The 23,032-nt window shown below is 40.8% G+C and overlaps 2 protein-coding genes across 5 annotated transcripts; both read left to right on the forward strand.

Annotated features, from left to right (window-relative positions):
* Window positions 1–592: 592 nt before the first annotated feature.
* u2af2a (U2 small nuclear RNA auxiliary factor 2a) lies at window positions 593–8,649 on the forward strand. 4 transcript variants are annotated; one of them, XM_061050328.1, is made up of 12 exons: window positions 593–1,212; window positions 2,011–2,152; window positions 3,643–3,678; window positions 3,950–4,053; window positions 4,226–4,377; window positions 4,523–4,639; window positions 4,746–4,902; window positions 5,024–5,103; window positions 5,408–5,530; window positions 5,642–5,728; window positions 6,174–6,422; window positions 6,536–8,649. In XM_061050328.1, exons 1-12 carry the CDS (start codon window positions 1,164–1,166, stop codon window positions 6,668–6,670), a joined length of 1,431 nt encoding a protein of 476 aa, XP_060906311.1. In that variant the 5' UTR covers window positions 593–1,163; the 3' UTR covers window positions 6,671–8,649. The 4 variants fall into 4 exon arrangements, with proteins under 4 accessions (XP_060906311.1, XP_060906312.1, XP_060906313.1 ...); XM_061050329.1 differs by having other exon boundaries at window positions 4,746–4,884; XM_061050330.1 differs by lacking the exon at window positions 3,643–3,678.
* Window positions 8,650–12,114: 3,465 nt separating this feature from the next.
* cacng6b (calcium channel, voltage-dependent, gamma subunit 6b) lies at window positions 12,115–21,715 on the forward strand. The gene is made up of 5 exons (XM_061050332.1): window positions 12,115–12,225; window positions 14,573–15,321; window positions 18,269–18,343; window positions 20,063–20,200; window positions 20,574–21,715. Exons 2-5 carry the CDS (start codon window positions 14,958–14,960, stop codon window positions 20,792–20,794), a joined length of 798 nt encoding a protein of 265 aa, XP_060906315.1. The 5' UTR covers window positions 12,115–12,225; window positions 14,573–14,957; the 3' UTR covers window positions 20,795–21,715.
* Window positions 21,716–23,032: the final 1,317 nt, after the last annotated feature.

Genomic DNA, 23,032 nt, shown 5'->3' on the forward strand with positions numbered 1-23,032 from the left:
TAATTACTTCCTGTTCTCCACATAGCCTATATAATTACAAAGACAGGCGGTCCAAATCCTTATATTCTCATGACTGTAAACTACAAATTGGTGTTTGAGAATGTCGATAGCTTTAAGGAAGTCAAAGACTAATATAAATCCTTTGTCTTCTATTAGATGAATGTAATTTAAAAGGTCTTGTATTAGTCTTATGTTCTTATGTATTGATCTATTGCTTACAAATCCTGTTTGAGTTTTGCCTATTAATTGATCAAGTCCTCCCTTCGTGGGGTCGCGAGATTCCTTTCAAAAACATATAAAAATGGAAAGTGGTTTAAAATTTGATATTTCACCCATTAATTTGAAAATACAGCAGGTAAAAAAAGTAGTTTCTTACAATAAATTACAAAAATAACATGATGGTGTTTGGGCTACTGTTTGCTGTTTTAATGCCAGTGTTTGACCTAGTGCGTCAAATGTGGGGTCCCAAGTATTTATCACCGTCATAATGGGGGTCGCAAGGTGAAAAGTTTGGGAACCCTTGGTCTAGATCATCCAGAGAACCCGAAGCGTCCTTTCACTCTTTTTCTTTCTTTCTTTTCTTTCCCCGGAAACCTGTTATTCATCAACTTCCGGTGTCACGGGGTACCTGGGAGACGGAGCAAAAAAAGCGGGCATACCGAAATCTTTATTGGTTTCGCTTGGCTTTAAGCTCTAGAAAGCCTACACATTAGACAAGTAGGGTCAAACCATTGCGAACTGCGGGCCATTGACCCCCTTGGATTTACATTTTGTTCTGAAAAGGGTCTCATTCATTCGTGTTTCGTGCTAGCTAGCCCTCTAGCGAGCTGAAGAGCGTCTGGAGCAGCAGGCCTATTCTTCTGGACTTTGCTACAGGCTAGCTAGCATTAGCAGGCTAACGCATGCGAACACGTTTTTTTCCCTCAATGATTTTGTCTGTTACGTTGTAAATACAAACCACACTGCTGATGTCTGCGCTGTTTAATATTTATTAGAAATTCTGTTGTTGAGTAGGCTGCTAGGTGACGCAAACTCACTCCGGCTACATCGGCGGGGACTTGTTTTTTTTTTAAAGTGTTGTTCACTTTGTTGCTAGCTTAAGCTAGCTTTCGCTAACTGAACAACGCAGTCGCCGCAAGGGTCGTAGCCTTCAACTCCCAGAGATGTCGGACTTTGACGAATTCGAAAGACAGCTATCTGAAAACAAACAAGGTAAATTAATCAGTTACACACCAATTACAGAAAAATGCCGACACATTTGAATGTAATTGCCGCCATCATATGAGCAGCCCTGGATACGTCTATGAACTGGAACATTGTTAGCTGAAGTGTCCATCACTCCTCATGTAATGTTTCTCTACAGCAAACAGGTCTGATCACTGTGAGTGTCAGATATAAATGTAAAGTTTACTATTCAAGAAGAGATGTGGCTGTACTGGAACATTTAATGCTACCTGTACTTGCATTGGTTCTGTAACGGGGGGGGGGGGGGTCTATATCATGGTAATCCCCCTGACTGTACCAGCTGACTGGGGGGGTTAGCATTCATACTTTGCAGCTGTTGTGTCCAGAAAACATTTGTACCGCCATTGCTAACTATTTCTTTTGTTTTTTTGAAACGGAGTTGGTCTTGCAACCAATCAGCCACTACATTTATATTACAATAAGCTCTCTATTTACATTTAATCTCAAGGCACAATATTTAAAAGTTAGTAGTGTAAGCCTGCCCTCATTGCACATTTTTTAACAAGATTTAACGTTTAAGATGAACTCATGTATTAATTGAATAACCATCTCTATTATTACTTTGTGAACAAAGGGAGTCATACTCAGTGTCATTGCTCGTTGTCTTCATAATTTCTATTTTACCACAGTAATTGTGATTTTAGCTGTAAGGGTCTTTCACTTGACAGTTTGTATCAGTGAATTGCTGCATTTTCATTGTTCAATGGCGAATTGCATTTCACTAAGAGGTTTTAAATGTACTGTAACAATTCTCTATTCCGACAGCTGAAAGGGACAAGGAGAACCGTCACCACCGCAGGTCCTCCTCCCGCAGCCGCAGCAGAGAGCGAAAAAGGAGGAGCAGAGACAGGGACAGACGCAGCAGGGACCGCCGCGGGGACAGTAAGGAGCGCAGGCACAGACGCAGGTTAGTCCCTTTGTACGACGACACATAGCCTGGTGGACTGAGCAGTTGCCGACTGTGTTGCAGGAGCTTGAGAATTTCAAACTCTCACAAATTCACACGGGAAACAAAACCGATCTATTAGAGGATTAAAAACCCAACTTAAACTCTATCGATCAAGCCTGCTCACGTCACCTATTCAATATGTTTGGTTGATTTCGCCCATATAATCTATGTTAAACGTGAGTGTTCAGAAAAGTGCTATGCAAGTCTAATGTAATATTATTATAAACATGCAACTCTGAGCAATAGAGCAAATTCACAAATGTTGCCACCTGTCTCAAAGGGGGGGCTCTGAGTAGATCACAATGATCAATTTAGGTTGAGTTTAGAAGGGGTTGTTCAGCTCAGTAAATTATGCAAGTAAAAATGGAATTCACTCTTTCATAAGGTCTATTTTGGATGATGTTATTTTTATCCCTTTCCCTAAGCCCTCTTTCACACTTGCTAATGGCATTGTAGTAATTTTTCCTCAAGCTTACGAAAGAAACCTCTGAGTACCCAAAGCATCAGCTGCTGCAGACTCTGTCATATTCCAGATGATTAAACACAGAACAACATACACAACAGAACATCAAGACTACCAAATAAATAATTCTACAAACATTTCCAGACCCATGCTTGAATTAAAAATCAAGAAGCGTTATATTAATAAAGCTGTGAAGAAATGCTTTGTCATTTTCGATTATGTTTACACATAACCTCTGGTGTCTGTGGCACATGCAGCCATGCAGGATGTTTGTTCTGTCTCAAGCTGATGCGTCGATGCTGCATGTTTGATCAAATCTTCTTAGGCTTGTGGCTGAGAAAAATAAATTAAAAAAATTGATGTGCACGTTCTTTCCTTCTGATTTCAGGAAATCATGCTGACTTTTGGACACGTTTTAAACACGATCGAAAGCGTTAAGGATGTGGCATATCTGTTAATGTAGTTATAAATAGTCAAATAAGGCACATCTTTACAGCTTTAAGTAACTTATGCCTTTTAACAACTGTTTGTATACAACATTTTTGACTTATTTTAAGCTTGACAGCTCTATACTTTTTGAATGTTTTGAATTTGACCTCTGGACTCTTGCTCCTTGTCTTGCAGTGCTATTTGTAACATGTTATCAGTAGCATTTGAACAGAAGATGTTAAATCTGACCCCTCTGCTTTGCAGCTGCTCTTTTATTCTGTAGGATTTCCTTTCTGGTTTCATTGCATGTTTAGTTAAAGGTTATGGTTGACGAGTGGCATGGCATGTCAGCTGTGAGGCTCTCTGAGTGCAGTGTCACCTGAACTGGAAAGGATTTCAGGCTTTTTAGAAACACACACTTTGAATAGGCTGCTGATAGCTTATCGTAATCGGTTAGGGTCATAGAATTCAAGACGTTAATGTTTCTAAGTAGAATTGTTGGTGAATGTCATGGTTGATTTGAGAGAAATGTGAAACCCTTCCAATGTCATTTCAGCTCACCAACCAGCTTCCCCCAGGACAATGCTGGAAGGTAATACAGCAAACTAACACAAAGCCAGTTTGTGCATTATTGCAAGAACTGCAATTTAATGCCCTCCCTCTGATTTGATGTACTACTGATTCGTTCTGTAAATACCTGCCTGGATGAGGATTTCTCTTCCCTCTAGTCCCTTTACCATCATGTTAAACAGTTGACAAACTGATCAGCAGATCTGGTAGTTTACTGCTGAGCTAATCAGACACATCTTTTAGATAGTTGATTGTTCTACGTGTGATTCACCTGTCTTCTTTACATCCTACAGCCGTTCTCCACACCGTGAGAAGAAGAAGAAGGTGAAGAAGTACTGGGATGTCCCTCCCCCTGGTTTCGAACACATCACTCCCATGCAGTACAAAGCCATGCAAGGTAACATTTTTCTCTATTTGTTTTGTTCATAAGAGTTCGTTTTTAAGAGCCTTTAGTAGTTAGAGCAACCATACCTTAACAAGTAATATGCATATCACTCTGCAACATAAAGTCAAAAATCTTTACTCAATTACACTGTTAACTGTTTCTTGTCCTTTTCCTTAATCTTCAGCTGCAGGCCAGATCCCTGCCACAGCCCTCCTGCCGACCATGACTCCAGATGGCCTGGCTGTTACCCCCACCCCTGTGCCAGTAGTGGGCAGCCAGATGACCCGGCAGGCCCGTCGGCTCTATGTGGGCAACATCCCATTTGGTATCACAGAGGTAAGGGACCCGACAGCATCTGTCCTTTGTTTCTTTGAAGTATAAACATTTAGCATCGTTTAATGTGGGGACTTCATAGAGATGCTTATTGTTATTTATCAAAGGAATTAATCAAAATATCTGCTCCTCTCTCTCTTCTGTGTAGGAGTCCATGATGGACTTCTTTAATGCCCAGATGCGTTTGGGTGGTCTTACTCAGGCCCCTGGAAACCCTGTTCTCGCAGTACAGATCAACCAGGATAAGAATTTTGCCTTCCTTGAGGTGAGATAACCGCCTTCATGAAAATGTCATCTGCTGTCTTCAAGTATTATGAGGTCACCATGTTGAATGTTTGAATTGAATAACCCTTGAGTGCGTCTGTGTGTAGTTCCGTTCAGTGGATGAAACGACTCAGGCCATGGCCTTTGATGGCATCATATTTCAAGGCCAGAGTCTCAAGATCCGTCGTCCTCACGATTACCAGCCACTGCCGGGCATGAGCGAGAACCCCAGTGTCTATGTGCCTGGTACACAGACAATTAATGGTTTTTAACTCTTATGTACTTGTGGCATAATTCATAAGGCATCAATAATTCATTCTCTACAACAGCTAGCTCTCGATACTTCTCAGTTTATGTTGGTTTCTGTCCTTTGTGCCTCCTGTAGGTGTGGTGTCCACAGTTGTGCCTGACTCGGCTCACAAGCTCTTCATTGGCGGCTTGCCCAACTACCTGAATGATGACCAGGTCAGTGTTTGTTCATCAAAAAGCTCTGCCTCCAAACTGAATCGAAGTGAATGTACCACACGACTTACTGCTAATTCCCTGTCTAAAGATACACACATTGATATTATTCTAAACATTTATACTGCATTTAGTTTCCACTACAAGCAAAACATTAACAGAATGACAGTTTAAGAAAAGATGATGATATTGTGTCAAGATTGAAGGGATGTAGTTGTGTCACCAATGGCACTACTAAACATTCATCTCTGTTGTTCACATGAGTGTCAGGGGAAATGTTTAGAACCTCTTGTCGTGCGCTTTTCAGGTGAAGGAGCTGCTGACATCATTTGGCCCCCTGAAGGCCTTCAACCTGGTGAAGGACAGCGCCACAGGCTTATCTAAAGGATACGCATTCTGTGAATATGTTGATGTCAACCTTAATGACCAGGTAACCTATGCAATATGAAAAGTGTAAATGTGTCATGTTTGTGATCAGCGATTTTTTTAAAAGAGATTGTGTGACTAAAACGTGATTTGAAAAACCTTGATATCGTTACAGGCCATAGCTGGGCTAAACGGCATGCAGCTGGGAGACAAGAAGCTACTGGTGCAGAGAGCCAGTGTGGGATCCAAGAACGCCACCCTGGTGAGTGTCCATTGGCTGTACAGATGACAGCTGTGTGGTGGGAGGCTGGAAGCTGTTTTATGAATTGCTAAAACAGTTGGAAGACATCTGGGGGGGAAAAGGAAATCGGATCATAGCAACTATACGCATAAGTCATTAAAGCTGCATAAAAATCCCTTTAATAAAAACAGAAAGTGAGTTTTAAATAGTCGGTGCACCTTAAGATGAATTAAACCCAAATATAAAAGAAAATGTTATGTAATCTATGTGAATGATACTTCAAAGGGTTTATAACATTAGGTACAGTGGGACCTAAAAGCAGAAAGAAAGACCTGTTGTATTTCATTATAGAAAAATGAAAGTCTGACAATACCAATAAGGTATTCAATAAAGGACAATGTAGAGGCTTTGCATTATGTTAAATCTCCCATTTAACCATGTCCAAACTTTGTATCTGTCCCTCCAGACAAGTATAAACCAGACCCCGGTGACGCTGCAGGTGCCGGGTCTGAACAGCTCGGTGACTCAGATGGGTGGCCTGCCCACAGAGGTGCTGTGTCTGATGAACATGGTAGCCCCAGAGGAGCTGCTGGATGACGATGAATACGAGGAGATTGTTGAGGACGTCAGGGATGAGTGCAGCAAGTACGGCCAAGTGAAGAGCATCGAGATACCCCGACCTGTGGACGGCCTGGAGGTTCCCGGAACTGGCAAGGTAGGAGTCGTCAAACTTACTTCAGTATCTTGAATGTGATACGTCTTGAATAAGACCTCATGAAAAGTGACATTAATCATCACTGTTACCTTTCTTTTTTTCTTCACCTGTAGATCTTTGTGGAGTTCATGTCAGTCTTTGACTCCCAGAAGGCCATGCAGGGGCTGACAGGAAGGAAGTTTGCTAACAGGGTGGTGGTGACCAAATACTGCGATCCAGACGCTTATCACCGCCGGGACTTCTGGTAGAAGAGGCATGAAGAGAAGAGGAATGGGGGGGAGAATTTAAGGGGAGGGAACTTGTACCAGCCATTTCAAAATCAGCCCCCTCATTAATGTGGTAGATCTGGATGTATTCATCATTTGGCAACATCAAATTAACCTTTTAAATACCTTCAGAAAGTGTCCAGCCGCTATAAAATGGGATTGGAAAAAGCATAAAAGGAATATATGTCCAGGGCCATAACAGAGGGGGCTAGGTTTTGGTGGTGAGGGTGTAGCTCGTTGGATGAGGGAGATCATTTTTGAGAAATGTGTGTAATAATAGGTCCAGGGTGGGGTCAACATTTTTTATACTTTGTGAGACAGGGATGTCATGTTATGGGAGGGAGGGAGGGGGGGGGGGCACACTTTAAGGTTTGTATTTAAATGGAGGTAGCCTGTTTTAAGTACATTAGGGAGGAGTTGCCGTAGGGAACTATCTGGACTGTTGTGATTGAGGAGAGAGATGGAGAAAACAGAAGTGTTCATTAGTGACAGGGGAGGTATATGTGGGGGGGATAAAAAGATGAGGGCCTTTTTGTTTGACCATCCAATGTAGATACACATTAGCTGTAACATCCACTTCAGTTTTGCCGTCATCATTAGAAAAGCAAGAGGAGACGCCTCATTTCAGATTTCTTTTTCATTTTTGGACTTGATTTTTTTTTTCTTCCATTCCTGCATATCCGTCTTTCTGCGCCGCCCCCCCCCTCCACCTCTCAGGATGATTGTTGGAGATGTTTGAGAATCTGTTGTTTATTGGACTCTATCTGAATGTTAACTGTCAATGTTCCCCATACTGTTTGTAGCTTCACTGATTTGAGCTGTAGTATCACCTTGTATTCAGCCGCAGAATAACATGAACTGCAGGAAGGAACATTTTCATTAATGCCTGTTAGATTTCTCTTCTTTTTTTTTTTTTTTTTTGTTTTCTGTTTTTTTTGTGTCCATCCTTTCTGCACAGCGTTTTAACAGGTGAGATGGTTTTTGTCTCGACGGTTAGTCCTGGTTTCATTCAAGGGCAGAAGAACACGGAGAGAGGCAAACAGATTGGTATTTAATAGAAGATTGATCTCTTCCTTACCAAAAAGCCTTAATGCTATTACATGTCACATCGCTGACAGAAAAAAATTTGGCTTGCCCCTTCCATCATTAACGATACCTGTATGTTTATAGATGTCACTATCCTATACTGAAAGCTTCAGTTTGGATTCTTTCCTTGTTTCCCAGCAGATTTGGGATGTAAGATGTGTTGAACACGGTTGTGTTTCTGTGCAACATCTCACCTCTTTGACAAGACCAAATAAACACATGACTAAGACCCACGGCTCATGGTGTTGTACTGCAGAGTGAAACCAAAACTTATGTGAGCTCCTGCCCTGATTGGTTAAAAATATCTCCATAAAGGATGTGATGTCTTGTCAACGCTACAGATTTACAACTAAACCTTATACACAACAGGTTGTTTTGAAGTGAATAAATCAAAGCAGAACTGCGGGCAAAGAATATTGCTGATTTAAACAAGTAAAAGCATTTAATTTCATCAGTGTTCATTGTTCAGGATTGATTTCTTGTAGCTTTTGGGGTTAGTTAGTTGGGATGTTAAACTACTGAAACAAAACCTGCTTTTCTCTCGTTTCCCCTCATCGTCTGCCCCTGATTCTTCTGAGGACCACATGTTCACTCTGTACGGCTGCTTTCATTTGAAACTGCTTGCTTAGGATGGCGCTGAAGACAAATTGTGTCATTGATAACACTTATGAGATGTTACTCCCTACTTTCTGAAACCTGCTTTCTCAGTGTCACTGTCATTTTTCTTTCTTTTTTTTTCTCTCTTGAAAAAAAAACCGTGATTTCTTAAATGATTTAAAACCTAAAAAAAAACCATCTAGTTTATAAAGGCAAACACAGTCTTTCATTTGTCCAATATGTTTTCAAATGTTGATTAAAAACCAAATTTACATGAAGCCTTTTTATGTTTTGCTTGCTTCCTTCCTTTTGCACTCCCACCTCGCTGCAGCATGTTTTTTTTTTTTTTTTTTTTTAATCCACTGGGTGATGTCATTCTCAAGTTAATTATGGAAACAGAGTAGACTGGAGCCATGTTCAGTCACTTTCATTCAGCTGATGGCAGGATTTATCCACAGCTGTAGTTAATTGTAATGTCCGAACGATGGAGACATTTCACGGTCACTGTAAACAGATTGAAATGGAATTAAATCTTTTGATACAATTTATATAAACCAAAGGAACATACATGATATATAAACTCTCCCTCTGGTTCATTACATGACTTCATACTGCAACATGATACATGTGCTAGTGCACCTCCACAACTTAAAGATTTCCCTTCTCTGAAAAAGCTAATAAAGCTAACGATATTTTCCAAACATCTTCAAAATGATATAACACATTTCTAATCAGGGATACACTTCATCTCAACAGTGCTGTTATCCAAGCCTCTTGTCTAACATCTCACATGCAGAGATCATTGTAAGACAAAAAACAAGCTTTGGTTAACATAGCTTGGAAAAATGTGAAGGCCCCAAGTTTGTACGGAAAGATCGGTATACCATCAACTACACACTAATATGTTACTGCTTACATAACTTTGTCGCTGTTTTTGTTTTTGGTGTTTTATTTCTATTTAGAATATGCAGGTTTTGTGTGTGTGCAAGAATATTTTCACCAGCTTTTCTATCTTTTGTTTTATTGAATTAGTTTGATTTGATAATTACTCTTTTCTGTACGTTTGTTGTTGGTTTATTTATTGGGTAGGGGTGAGAGTGGAGGGGTATCGAGAAGAACGGTGGACTCTTGTATTTTTATTTGTGTATCAGGGTGCTGGCTAATGTACACATTATGAAAATAAAAAGATGTGGTGGGGGGAGACTAAAAAGAAAATTAAAATAGATTTTAGTTTCTCTTTTACATCTCATCCAGTACTGTACATGTACATGGTTTCTTTCTCCTCCCTAAGATGGTGCAGCATCCATGCTTACTTCACCTTCAAAACCAAGGGAAGTCTTTTTCATCTGGCCCTTCCTCTTATATTCCAGTCAGTCCACATGAGCACACAGTCTTGGTCAGCAGCAATAAAAGCTACAAACCATGTGTCCACCTGGGATTTATCCAACAGGGAGCTACTGTAAAACAGTAACAGAAAAGCAACAAATCTCTGACATGAAATAATGTCCTGTGTCAGCTCTCTGCTGCCTGTCTCCATCTGCATCGCTGCACCCCGCTGCACACACCCCCCGCAGCGGGGCCACACTGATGCAGCACTCTCCTCCCAGTCGTTCCCCGAGGGCTCAGATAAAACAGCAGCTCTCCCAGACTGCTAAGGCCGAGTCCAGCAGAAGAAACATTTCAAACTGACCCTACCTCTACACTATGCTGCCTAACATGAGAGCTGTTAAATGTTATTACAGCAGCCCTCTGAAGGCCTCATGCTGCAGTGAACATTGTAAATACATTACCTCCCTCTAGTGGTGGATGTAAAGCTCTAGTAATGGTCATTGTCATTCTGGGCAGTGCCTCCCCATTGATCCTCATTCAGAAAGATAGAACACTGCAGCAGTGGTTGGATGGATGCAGTACTTTGTGTACCTATGGCATCAGGGTGTATGAGAGATTAAAGAATGTAAACCTCACATCGGAAAAGACAAAAAAAACATCTCCACATTAACCAGAGAGAGATCTGCTTAAATATGTTTAGGTGTGTCCCATTAACAAGACCACAGGTGAAGGACATTAAATAAAAAATGTGTCATTGTTCATTTTGGCTCACTGGTGCGTCTACAGGGACATTTGTTCTTACTACAACAAATCAAGATATTTCCCCGAAAACAAAGGCCATCATCAACGGTTGAAAGCTTATTAAGGCAGTGGTTCTCAACCTATTTCTGTCATGCACTGCAGATTTGGTGCATTCGTTGTTGTTTTTTCCGTTTTTTCGTTTTTCTTTTTTTACACTCAAAAGTCACAAGTACACGATTTTGGGTTCAACAGAAATGAAAACGCATTGGCCATGTTGTCCAAACCAGTGTGACCACAGTACGAGACACTTGCAGCTATAAGTGTGGTCAGTGCATGCATGGCTGCCCATGAGGGTACATGTGTGCACTTTAGTGAGTTCAAGCAGAAATCTGCACTGCTGACAGAGCCACTTGAATGATGTGAGGACAAGATTGTTCACATCAGCATACTGTAGAATATTGATGACCTCGGACTGTGCGCAGACACTTTCTATCAATCTCATATGATGGAGGAGCAGAGAGAGGCGTCGCTGTAATTAGAGGGAGATTCATTTTTTAAAGAATAGAACCACATATGTGCATTAAAACAGATGACTCTCCTCCACATTTATTAATTCATCAGGGCTGTCATAGGCTCAATGTGTCTCTTTCCTGATGAGATAGTCCATCTTTTTACTGCACTGTGGCTTTCCAACAATATCTCCTAAAAAAGTATAACTTCGTAACTTTGCTTGACTGTTTTTGACATTGTAGGTGTTTAATTTCCTGTCACAGCCTGCAGCCTGGTTCGTCCCTTTTCTCCAATTCTCTCCTCAACTGTCCCCGACTCACTTTCACTTTGCCTCCCTCCCATCAGGGCCTCCTCTTTCTCTCCCCCTTCCCCCTCTCCCCGTCCCCCCTGAGTGTCGCTGCCCCCTGACCCCCGCCTCCCTCCACCCCCTCCACTTCCCTGTCTCTATTGCTGTGCCACGTATGTTACCCAAACTGTGCAGGAGCCATGCAGAGGGCCGGGCTCAGACTAAAGCTTTCCACATATCTTCGCTGAAATCTCTTTGGACCCTGTTCATTTTGGAACGAAACTAGGGGTTACAGTTTCTTATTTTATCTGCTATGTAGTCCCTCTTTTATCTGCTTCTCTCTACCTCTACTGTCAGTTCACTTTCACTCTCTCTCTCTCTCTGTCTCTGTCAGATTCTCACTTTCCTCACAGTATCTTGTGTTTCTGTAAAACGCTGTCCTGGTCCCTCGCTTATAAACACAAGCTCCTCCTTAATGTCATTAACAGGTGGCTGTCTAAAATAGACACGCACGAACGTGGCTGCACACACACACACACACTCACACACACACACACACACACACACACACACACACACACACACACACACACACACACACACACACACACACACAGTAAAGCTGTCACAGACACAGACATGTTTTTAGTCATGTTGGCAGGCCTGAGGTCATGTGATCAGACCACCCTGCAGCACCTCACTGATCACTGATTCCAAATACAAACTAGTGTATGAGTATAAAAAGGGGGAGATTGTGCATGCGCTGTAGGTGAAGTCTTAAGGGCAAATACACACATTAAATCAACAACAGTGTTAACCAACCAGGCTGCAGCCCCCCCTCCCTTGTTACACTCACTTTCCATAACTCTTACGTACCTCCCTCCACCCCTCCTTCTCTCCCCCCCTCTCTAACTCTCCCATCAGCACTCACCCCCTCTATTAAGTTTCAAGCTTCTCTTACTCCTGAACTGAACAACACACCAAACAGGTCAGATTTATTCTTCTTTCTCAGTCAAGCTGCTTTTTGGTTCATTATCTGCCAACATGTGACACATGTGGCTGTCTGTGGTTAAATTATGGAGAGCGGTCCACATTTTTACAACATAAAATGAACTGTTTGTCCAAGCTTGTGATCCTCTGAGCTGCCACAGAACTTGCAACAATATTTTTTTGCAGCATTATCAAACTCAAAAACGATCATGTCGGCTATACAAAGCTTTGGAAGTGAGTGTGATTTGACCCCTCTGATCATTCACTGGTTAATATGGATGTAAACTGATCATGGCTTGTAATTCTATAACTTATAACTTGTCCGTCAGCAGCTGCAGTTGTGATATTATTTATTATAGTTCAAGTTTGTGGAGTGTACTTCATGGGTAATGTTTGAAAGCTTTGGTCCATGAATGGCTTTATTTTCTTTTAAAGATGATATCTCCGTGCTGAGCTGGCTGTAAATAAGGATCGATCGTTATTCACAAACCCTGGGATAATGACAATTATCATAATGGATCTGCACATTATTTTTTAAGATTACTAAACTAACAGCTGAATCTACTTTTAAGAATTCAAAGGTCCAAAGAATAAACCATTTGTAATGAGCGTTGTGCTACAGTTATACTCTCTTCATATCAAGGCAGCAAACATTAAATTCTCTGGAAAATAATTAAACAGTTTGGTGGCTTTTAGTCTTGCAGTCCAGTAATGAGTGTCCTCCAAATAATCGGCTGGGCTACACACCTGTCTATCTACCTTCCAGCTTAGTCCCACCTTCACACATTCTTGCAGGTGAGCTTATCATGCATAAACACAGTCTCCAACAAGCTTAAAGTATCAGGCAAGTTTCACAGGAATGGCAGGTTGGCCTTGAATGCTCTATCCTTACTCGTAAATTCTCCCAGCACCAAAGTGAGGCACGCATTTAGAATTAAGATACCATTATAATCTAGTTTACTCTTTCTGTCATTTTCGAAAGTTTATCAATCCAAGCTTTGAGGTGATGTCATGAAGTAACTTCTATTTTTCAGACAAATGATCCAAAAACCCAAAGATTTTCAATATTAACACCAAAGTAACAGGAGTTAGATGATAATTATAATAATAATAATTATTATAGACTTTATTTATATAGCTCTTTTCAAAACAGGGTTACAAAGTGCTTTACAAAATAAAAATGAAATAGAGAAATGTGAGGAAGACCATGATTAATAATAAGAAGCAAAATAGTATGAGATTATACAACAGGAGTTTCACAAATAATAAAAATAAACAGGAAATAAAACAACTTAAAATCAGTAAGGAAACAAAGAAGAAAGGGGGGAAAAATGGTTAGAGTCCCCAAAAATCTAAAATGAATGAAACTGACTATTAAAAGTAATTCCAGATCAATCTTCTTTTCACTTAACAGTCAACCCATACTAGTGAATGTTGTTTCACTTTTTATTCATACCTATGCTTTACCTGCGGCCTTTATTATAATATGAATCAGATTTGTTTTAGTCCAAACTCTAATTGTATTCCTTCAGACTCCTCTTATATCCATATTCTACAAATTACTGTACACAAAGGTCCTGAGCTTGGTGGGTTCACATGCGTTGCCTATATATAAAACCTGTGATGCTGTCAGTGCAAAGCTCTGAATTAAGTGATCCACCAACTGCTGCTGCTGCCTTCCTAACTGGCTGGCCTCCTGCCTCCACTACGTGACCTGTTGGACCACACGGCAGGGTTAATTACTGCAGCCCCCTCCCCCTGTCTGTCAGAGGGTCCAGACATGAATTATCACCTCCCATGCACCCTGTACGGGGCACCAAAGGGCCCCTCGCTGACAGTTTGGAGAACACAGACACATACATGCTCGCCTAAAATGAGACAGTCATGACTGCCGATTCAAAGCGTTTGTTGGTGCGCGTAATGCATGCTGGGAGGTATTTGTGGCATCACATTATCCCCTCAGATCAAAGGGGGATCTGTGTTAATGCCAGCAATAGTGTACCTGCTCAGGGAAGAGCTCTGTTGCAAACTCCTCTGGGAAAAAACAGAGAGTAGGTGGTCCAGTCTGGCGCAGTGGTGTTATCTCTCACCTTGACCCCTGCACCTACCGACTACACCCGCTCATCCAGCCCAACTGTTTCTTCATGTGAAGGAAAACATGCCTTTCAGGGAAATGACATACGGCTTATCTATTGTTGGCAGAAAGCATGTGGTGTGTCTTTTAGGGAGGGATGACTGTAGATGCCAATAAAGCTGTTAGAAATTAAATATTACCCTGGTGAGTTTGCTTGTGTGAAGCATATGCCGTCTGCTCTTTCATCTTTGTGTATTGTATTTTTCCACAGGACTGGACGTAAAACAGACAACAACTCTCCTGGTTCTCACCTCCATAGCCATCCCATTTTATAGTTTCCCAAATGTATCCGCCCACTACTTCATTCTAGCTCCATTCATCTCTCTTTTTGTCTTATATCATCATTCAGCCCACTTATTCTTACTTGATCTTTTGTTTACTCTGACTGTTTTCACTCAGTTTTCCCTTCAACCACAATACATTGGAATCGCTGAGTCTCCTGGTTTTCTTTTTTTTTTTTTTTTCATATTTCCAAATCTACCCCTCTCCTCGAATTCCCTCCATTTTTTCTTCAATTATCTGCCCCTCCAATCACATACCAAAGTGCTCCATCCTTCCCCCCTGGTCTACCTCAATCCTGACTATTTAATTACAGCATGTGGTCCAACTTCTTCGTCCAGCAGGATGAGGAGGGCCGCATTGGGGTGGCAGGGGCTGGACAAGCCGGCGGTTTGGGAGGAATAAAAGGTGCAAGAGGACAGAGGAGGGTCCACAGGATGAGCGACAGCCAGGAAGGGAAGATCAAGCTGGCTTTCTTTGTGTCTATCATCGGCGTGACCCTGACAGTGTTGGGCATGGGGACAGAGTTTTGGGTGGAGCTGGCCCAATCAAAGAATTTTAGTGGCAACCAGACCTGCCAGATGGCCCATTATGGCCTGTGGAAGGGCTGCATCCGCACCCTGTGGGTGGCTGACATAGACCCGGAGAGGACGAGCTGCGGCCCAGCTGAGCTACCTGGAGGTGAGTTTTCTGGCTGCTGTGTGTCTGTGTGTGTTTGTGTGCATCTGTCTGTGTGCTCTTTGAGCTGTCTGGGAGGTGAACAGGTGCGCTTTCTGGAGGGGATGTGTCTGTTTTGTTTCTCTTGTCTATCTCTCTGAAAAATGAATTCCTTGGCCATGCAAGTCAACATTCAGGCTTCCTCTATTTGAGACTCTGCTGCAGTACTAAAGGGAATTAGTAGAAAAAGGTTCAAAAGGTGTAATAGAGAGGTTGAAGTTGTTAACATCACTAAGTAAAATGCATGTACAGTTAATCACCACAATTTTTCTTTGCCTTCACCACTGATGTGTAAACAGAGGGAGAAGGCATAACTAATATGATGAATCCCCCCTGGGAATATGCAAACATCTGTAGGTCTTTAATACGCTCATAAGGGACTGAGGAAAGCTATACAAACATTTTATTTTGCAAAAAAAATCCCCCCACACAATCTTGAGATATTTTAGCAACATATTTGTGTTTTTCGATGCACACCACATTTAAAGCCATATTGCATTCTTTTATGTGCACCCTGTGTAATCTTGGAAAGGGATAGAGAGAGGATAGCTGTGTGTGTGTGTGTGTGTGTGTGTGAAGCTGCCTGCATACATATGTATCTAGGTCATCCTACAGATAATGTGCAAATTGAATCATTAAAGAAATACGATGCTGTGAAACGGTGCACGTGCAGGACCAGAGTGAAGCTGTTTTCAGTATTCATACTATTGTAACAACACAGTGCAGCATGCAGGTTCTGCACATGTAGTAGCATACAGAAAAATCTTTGTCAGTTGTTACATCATCAGCGTAAAGAAGCATTTTAAAGGTTTTCACCTATACTTGCTGCCCAATCATCTCCTGTTGTACACGGTACAAACAGTCAAAAAAAGGCCAAACCAGAGGTTCATTGCGATGATGTATACAATATGTGTTCAGTGTTGTGAAAGCTCTTTTCTAAAGACATTTATTCCAATTGACCATAAGTCTCCAGATAGTGTCTGTTAACAGCACAATGACTGTTTTATGTCTAAAAAGCGAGTCTAAAGATCAAAAGTAGGCAGCTATTGAAAGAAATAAGTGAGATGGATATAAAGGCATGGGAAGATTTAGAGGGACCCTATACATCCCTCTAAATATATCTGATATATATAAACTGGATAGGTCTGAAATTAATCGCATGTCATTATGTCCCTTTAGGCGCACCGTGGATAAGCCTCCACAGTGTCTCCCTGTAGTCACAGTGATGGAAAAGAACGACAACGCTGCATCTTTAAATGTCTCATATCACTTAAAAAAAAACAACTTCTAAACAGCTCAGTTGATGAGTCAAAAGTAGTATCAATCTTGTGACATCAAACATTTGTTTTACCATTCCTTTTGGCTGTTTTCATTTAGTTTTTGATCGGTTCTCTTTTTCCGTGGTCAAATTAATGTCGTAACCTTAGATCGGTCCTTACCTTATATAAAAATAAAAGCAGGGTTGAATTCAAACAGCAAGTAATGTACTCTCAGCTTTAGACAGTTCAAAAATTCAAAGTTATAGAATTTAAAAAATGCGATTAATCACGATTCACAAATTTTGGGATTAATCGTGATTAAAATGTTTATCGTTTGACAGCCCAATATATATATATATATATATATATATATATATATATATATATATATGTAAATCTATATATGTATAAATACATAGTTTCTACCAGAGCATCAAGGACTAATTCATCTTCCTGTCATAGCAGATATAAATCTGTGCCTCTGAGATGGTTTTGTTGGTGTGTGAGAGCGGCCACTATGCTTCTGACAATCTTCCTCGCTCGTCCTCACACTGTTGGCCAATGTCCCCTGTCGCAGATGGCCGTGGGCTTGTCATGTTGGAGAAAAACAACTGTTTTTGCTATCTCTGCGTCTCTGTTTTCACATCCCTGTTTACTCGCCTCTGGCTCCCATCCCGAGCAAAAACGCTGCCTGCCGCTGATGCTGGCCGCGCCTGTCATCTCAAGACCAGCTATCCGTCTTCTCTGCCTGCTGGATGACAGCTCAATGATTATAACCTCGGCAGGGGAAGCGAGAGCAAAAAACTGTGAAAGCATAATGTGTTAAAAGGATTAGTAGGCTGATAAATGATGTTTCTGCTCCAAGAAAATGTTTGCAAATTCACTTAGACACAAACATATTTGTGTGTGTGAGATTGTGCAGTGTGGCTGTTTTGGACTACAGAATATTCAGTGGGTGAAAGTCATCACTATGCGCCTGTGAAGCCAAGTGGAATCTGACTACTTCACAGTTTTTGTCTAAATATAGAGAGAGGAGGGGGACAGACAGGGACTGAGGGAGAGTGTGTGTCTAATGCAGTATTAACCAAGGCCTCTGTGTTTCCTCCCACTTTTGACATCTCCTGCTCCCCTCACCTCCTTCTCCATCTGTGTCTCTCTCTTCCCCTTCACTTGCTACCCCTCTATCTGCCCTAGACTTATCCCTCCTTATCCCATATTTCCCGCTCTACCCTTTCATCCTCCACTCACCCCATTTATCTTCTCTTCTTCCTCCTTTCTTCATCTTTGTATCTATCCTCCATCTGCCCCTTCTCCCCCGACATGCACCTTCAGTCTTTTGCAGTCTCTCACCCTCTCTGGACGCACCATATGTGCGGTGCCGGGCAGTCTGTGTGTTTGTATTTGTGTTTGTGTGTGTGTGTTTGTGTGTGTATGTGTATGTGTGTGTGTGTGGAGCGGTGTGTGTCCCTGAGTTTTCCAGCTAATGCTCAACACTTGGATATAAATAGAAATGATGCCTGGAAGGACAGGGTGCATGGATGCATAGGAGGCACATAGCAGGAGGCCAGCAGCCATCCATAGGAGTGTGGGTTTCCATGTGTGCATGTGTGTGTGTGTGTGTCTGATCTTTTCTGCTTTTCCTTTTCCCACAGAATCCAACTGCACCTACTTCAAATTCTTTACCTCTGGGGAGAATGCAGTCATATTTAAGAAGACAACAAATAAGAGTGAGACATTGCACTCCCCCCCCCCCCCCCCCCCCCTTACAACACACTCACAAACATGGTCTCATAGCAGCTACTATCAATGAAGACATGCTGAGAGGACTGTGCTGTTGTTGTTGTTGTTTTTTTTTGCATGTTTCAGCCCATTAACTTCCACTGCAGCTCTGTTTGTAAAGAATATCATAAGAGATCGGACTGATTCATGTGTTGACTTTTCTGTCTGGGCAGCTTCTGGTTTCATTGCAGGTTGACGTTAGTGGCTGAGACTTGATGCTTATAATACATTGGGCATAATCACCCTCTATCTTTGGGTCAAACGTTTTTTTTTTTTGCATGGATATAGTTCACAAAAGGTCCTTGATGAATTGATGGGAGCTCAAACATTCACTATAAAAAGGCAGCAAGAAAAAAATAAAACCATGACAGAAACCCTTAGCAAACATCAGTTGAAGATATTTACAATAGGATGTTGTTTTTAGCATTTCAATTGCTATTGGTATTGCACAAATATTCAAGGTTCTTACAGCATGTATCCTAACGATCCCCTAAACTTTCCTGCTAAAAATGATCATATTTACTTAAAGGGCAAGTTTCCCCTGCCAAAAAACGTAATGTGTTCACTGCTGTTTGCTTGTCTATTTGTCATTAGGTATAGGAAAAATCATTGACCACATTTTCCATAAACTAGATGGACAGCTGTAGCATGGTAATTAAGAAACCCATGATCAGAAACAAGCTTGTTTGTAGCCGATCCAAAATCAAAATCCGGCTGATCAATAATATTATCGTATGGCAGCTTTGCATCAACTGCTTTAAGTAACAAACTGTCCTATTCTTCATGATGCTTCTTCATTCTAAACCTGAGGAACATCTGAAATAGTGAAGTTTCAGCACGTCACAACACATTTTGAAATAAATCCACACACACAGTACATTGTGTTTGCTGATCAGACTATTGAATTTAAGGTCTGCACATTCAGATTCCATTGTGGTTAGCATATTTGATCATAAACTAAGACAGTGTACATGTTAGTGTGCTATCTATCTAAAATCAGCATGTTAGTTTTGTCATTGTAAGCATGTGACTCTGCAGAGCTAAACAAAGCTGCCAGCATGTCTTTTACTCACCAGTTTTGTTTGTCTGTCTGTAATCAAAAGTGTAATAGGTGATGAATAAAAATTACACAACTTTGACAACCCACACATTGTCTTTACTGTGAGGAGTGAGTCATCTCAGGCACAACAGGAGTTTTAAATGTGCAGGTTCATTTAATGATCTAATGGTGACACACTAACCACAATGTCTGTCATGCAGGATGAAGAAAAGCTTTTAAAGTGTATCTGGACAAAAATCAAACAGCTGACAGTCTTTTTATGTTGCTTCAGTTGAAATTCACTCACCTTCTTCTTTTGCCCAACAAAGCCCATTCAGAAACCTCGTATCTGTAGTATTTTAATGAATTAAATAATAACAATTTCTGTCTGATTAAGAGTAAAAAATAAATCTTTTTATCAGATTTTTAGGTTGCACCTGCTCAGGGTTTCAAAGCCAAAAAAATCAGTTTTAAAGGGAGCCAGTGACACAATTCAGACTGTGATTGAATGTTCACACAGTAGCTAATCAGATGAATGTATACAACAGATGAACAGAAACAGATATATAAACAGTAGATTGTCACACTTGTAAATCTGATTTGTCTGTCTTTCTGCTTTCCTTCACAGCTCTGAATCTAGCGGCAGCTATCCTGGCCCTTTTGAGTCTGACCATGATGGCGATGGGCTCGATCTGTATCGCCATGTCCCTCAGCAAGGGAGTGCCCTTCTTTCTCAAACCGGCCTCCTTCTGCTTCATCGTGTCAGGTGAGACCTCACATTGTTATATTATAAATACAATGGCAAATAAGAGAGGAGAGCCACTGGGCTAAAATCTGTCTTTCCGTTTCTGCATCGGTATTTTAAGAACCTGATGTTATGTATATATAATTAAAACTTTTCTGAATCTTATTTAATAATGTTTTATGTGTCATGTGAATGATGTTGATTGTTGTCCTTTTATGGCTGCAGAAAAAGGGAAAAGAGCCCAAGGCTAATTTCTCACTTTGTGGGACGAATTAAGTTAATCTTGAATACATCTAGGATACACAAGAAGAAGGATTACATGATTTTGTGGTTCTTTTAAACAGCTGTACGTATATATTTCGATTGGTTCAGCTCTCTCTCTCTCTTTCTGCAGGTGTACTAGTTCTCTTCTCAGTCCTGGTATTCCATCAGTCCGTGCTGGCCTTGCTGTCCAGCGATCACACTGTTACTTTACACCACGAGCTCTCCTGGTCTGTGGCCTGTGTGGGCTCTGCAGGAGGAATACTTATTCTCGGAGGTTTCCTCTTCATGCTCCTCTCTCTTCCTTTCAGCCCCTGGCAGAAGTGCTTTCCACACAAGAATGGTGCTACCTAGCACTCGTATGCTAAAATAGTATTTTTGATGTCTTCAGAGCAAGTGGAAAAGTCTGTATCCTGAGGGCTGTGACTACTTGCTCTTGGCATTTAGTTTGTCAGAGGAGTCTTAATATGTCTTAAACAAATGTTTGATGAGAAATCAGCAACACACAACAAAACCTTTGGATTATTATAAGTTTTTATTTTTATTTTGTTTTAGTATATTTTTTTTTAGTAAAAATAGAGTGATTGAGCCAAAGGGATGCTGCTGATTTTGAGTTTTGTATTGTGTTTACTAAGTGCGTAATGCGTCACAAATAGGCTTGGTAGACCGCTGTACAGTCATGCATACATCTATCATTTTTGCTCGCATAAAGACAGCGCATTAAGTCAGATTAGTATGGGAGCCCGTTTCTGCCAAGAATGAAAAAAGAAAAATAATCAACATGACAAATCAATTACCAAAATGTTTTGTTTTTCCATGTCCTCTGAAAAGGTCAAAGTGTCTGTTCTCTGATTTGATGGTATCAGGAGCACATTTGTCTGTGATTTTCAAAACTTTCAAACCAGTGGTGAAGATTAAATATTGACTTGGACAAATGCTAAAATGTTTTATATATTTCAACAGCATGGTTTGGTTTACTAAGATACAGTAAGTAAACTAAGGTTTACTGTCATGGTTGCTTATGTAACGATAACAAACAGGTTAGTGAGTTGTATGTAGGAACGTGGAACACATTATGATGACTTTAAAGGTCTATGAACACTCAATCTCCCTTTTTTTGGATCCGTAATCCGGAAAAAAACAAAACGTTACGCACAGACACCTTGCACACTGAGTCTGATGCGCTTAGTTTTCTCTTAATTGTGAAAATTCGCAGTATGAGACAAAATGTCTGGTACTCATCATGCAGAGTGATCAAGCGGTGAAGATGATTTAGTTGTTCTTTAACTCCTTGAAAAAACCCAACAGAGTCCGTCTCACATGAAAACAAGACGAGGAGAGATTCACCTGTCAATAAAGGAGAGTTTTGTCTTCTTTATAAAGAGCTGCAGAATTCTCCCCAGGACTCCCAGGTGTATTTCAGGATGTCAGTGGTCTGGTTTGATACGCTGCCAGCGTTACTGGAACCACACATTAAAAAGAAGAACGCCAACTTCCGCGAAGCAATTGATCCTTAACAGCAGCCGGCAGTATGTTTGAGGTAGGGACACCCACCCAAACACACACAAACACACTAATGGCTGGGTCAATTAAAATCACAGAAAATTGATCGTTTTGAAAGAAATAAAAATGAAACGTTTCAGAGTCAGTGTGCAAACATGGTCGAAACAACATGAGATCGTATTTCTTTTTTAGCGTGAGTCGATTTCGGTCAAAAGAAAAGGGACTCAGTGTGCAAAGGCCTTCAGTTGGAAACAGGAAATAGACAGCTTTTTCCTGTTTCCAAAGCCTCCATGAATCCTAATTTCTTCTCCTCAATGACTCATTCTATCACATGAACCTAAACAAGTTATTTATTTACTGAAATAACACCACATCAAGATGAAAGGTAACATGGCAGAAAGTTTAGATTACAGTGTCATTATTGTAGCATACCATGGTTATTGTTGTTTTCTAAGTTCAATCTTCATCTAATTATTTCAGGCAGGAATTGTTTTTCATAGTTCAAGTTTCTAAAGCGGCATCATGTGTATCACCATCAGTCTAGCGATAAGTAAAATGATGATCCTCTTTATATTACCTCTCACGTTGCTTTATGAAAGGAATCAGTGTGTCAATATTAATCTAGTTGTTAAACTAGAGGCTTTGGTTGTCATTATTTATTACTGACCTTATGTGTGTTTTACTTTAGTACACCAGCTGAATGTTTGTTGGATGAAAAAAAGAGTGTGAGAAGTGATTAAAATACCGTTTTTTATATCAGAGAATTGTATGGACTCACTTTGTAAGGTCAACTTTGTACATAATCTGAGTGAATGAGTTTATATTGAATGAGTGGTCACTGTTTTTGTTGTGTTGTTTCCACTCACTTTATGTAAAATATCTCTGCAGTAAATAAATACACATATATTTACAGTATGTTCCACAGGTTTGCTTTTCATTAAAGGGATTTGAAGTAGAATAATTGCCTCCCTTGTATTCGCTGACATGACACCCAGCCTGCTCTCAAAGTTGACACTCACCCATTTTCAGCCCGACTCCTAACCTCTCTGCCAAACACCCCCCTCCCCCCCCCAAAAACCCTCCTCTCTA

The sequence above is a fragment of the Labrus mixtus genome, chromosome 11, assembly GCF_963584025.1.
Source record: "Labrus mixtus chromosome 11, fLabMix1.1, whole genome shotgun sequence".
NCBI classification, from domain to species: Eukaryota; Metazoa; Chordata; class Actinopteri; order Labriformes; family Labridae; genus Labrus; species Labrus mixtus.

Bases quoted from the DNA above. Each gene is read 5' to 3' on its own strand.
- u2af2a (XM_061050328.1), top strand. From the start codon at position 1,164: ATGTCGGACTTTGACGAATTCGAAAGACAGCTATCTGAAAACAAACAA. The intron at 4,054-4,225 runs GTAACATTTTTC...CTTAATCTTCAG, and splicing joins GCAGTACAAAGCCATGCAAG to CTGCAGGCCAGATCCCTGCC. The intron at 5,729-6,173 runs GTGAGTGTCCAT...CTGTCCCTCCAG, and splicing joins GATCCAAGAACGCCACCCTG to ACAAGTATAAACCAGACCCC.
- cacng6b (XM_061050332.1), top strand. From the start codon at position 14,958: ATGTGGTCCAACTTCTTCGTCCAGCAGGATGAGGAGGGCCGCATTGGG. The intron at 18,344-20,062 runs GTGAGACATTGC...TTTCCTTCACAG, and splicing joins TAAGAAGACAACAAATAAGA to CTCTGAATCTAGCGGCAGCT. The intron at 20,201-20,573 runs GTGAGACCTCAC...CTCTTTCTGCAG, and splicing joins CTTCTGCTTCATCGTGTCAG to GTGTACTAGTTCTCTTCTCA.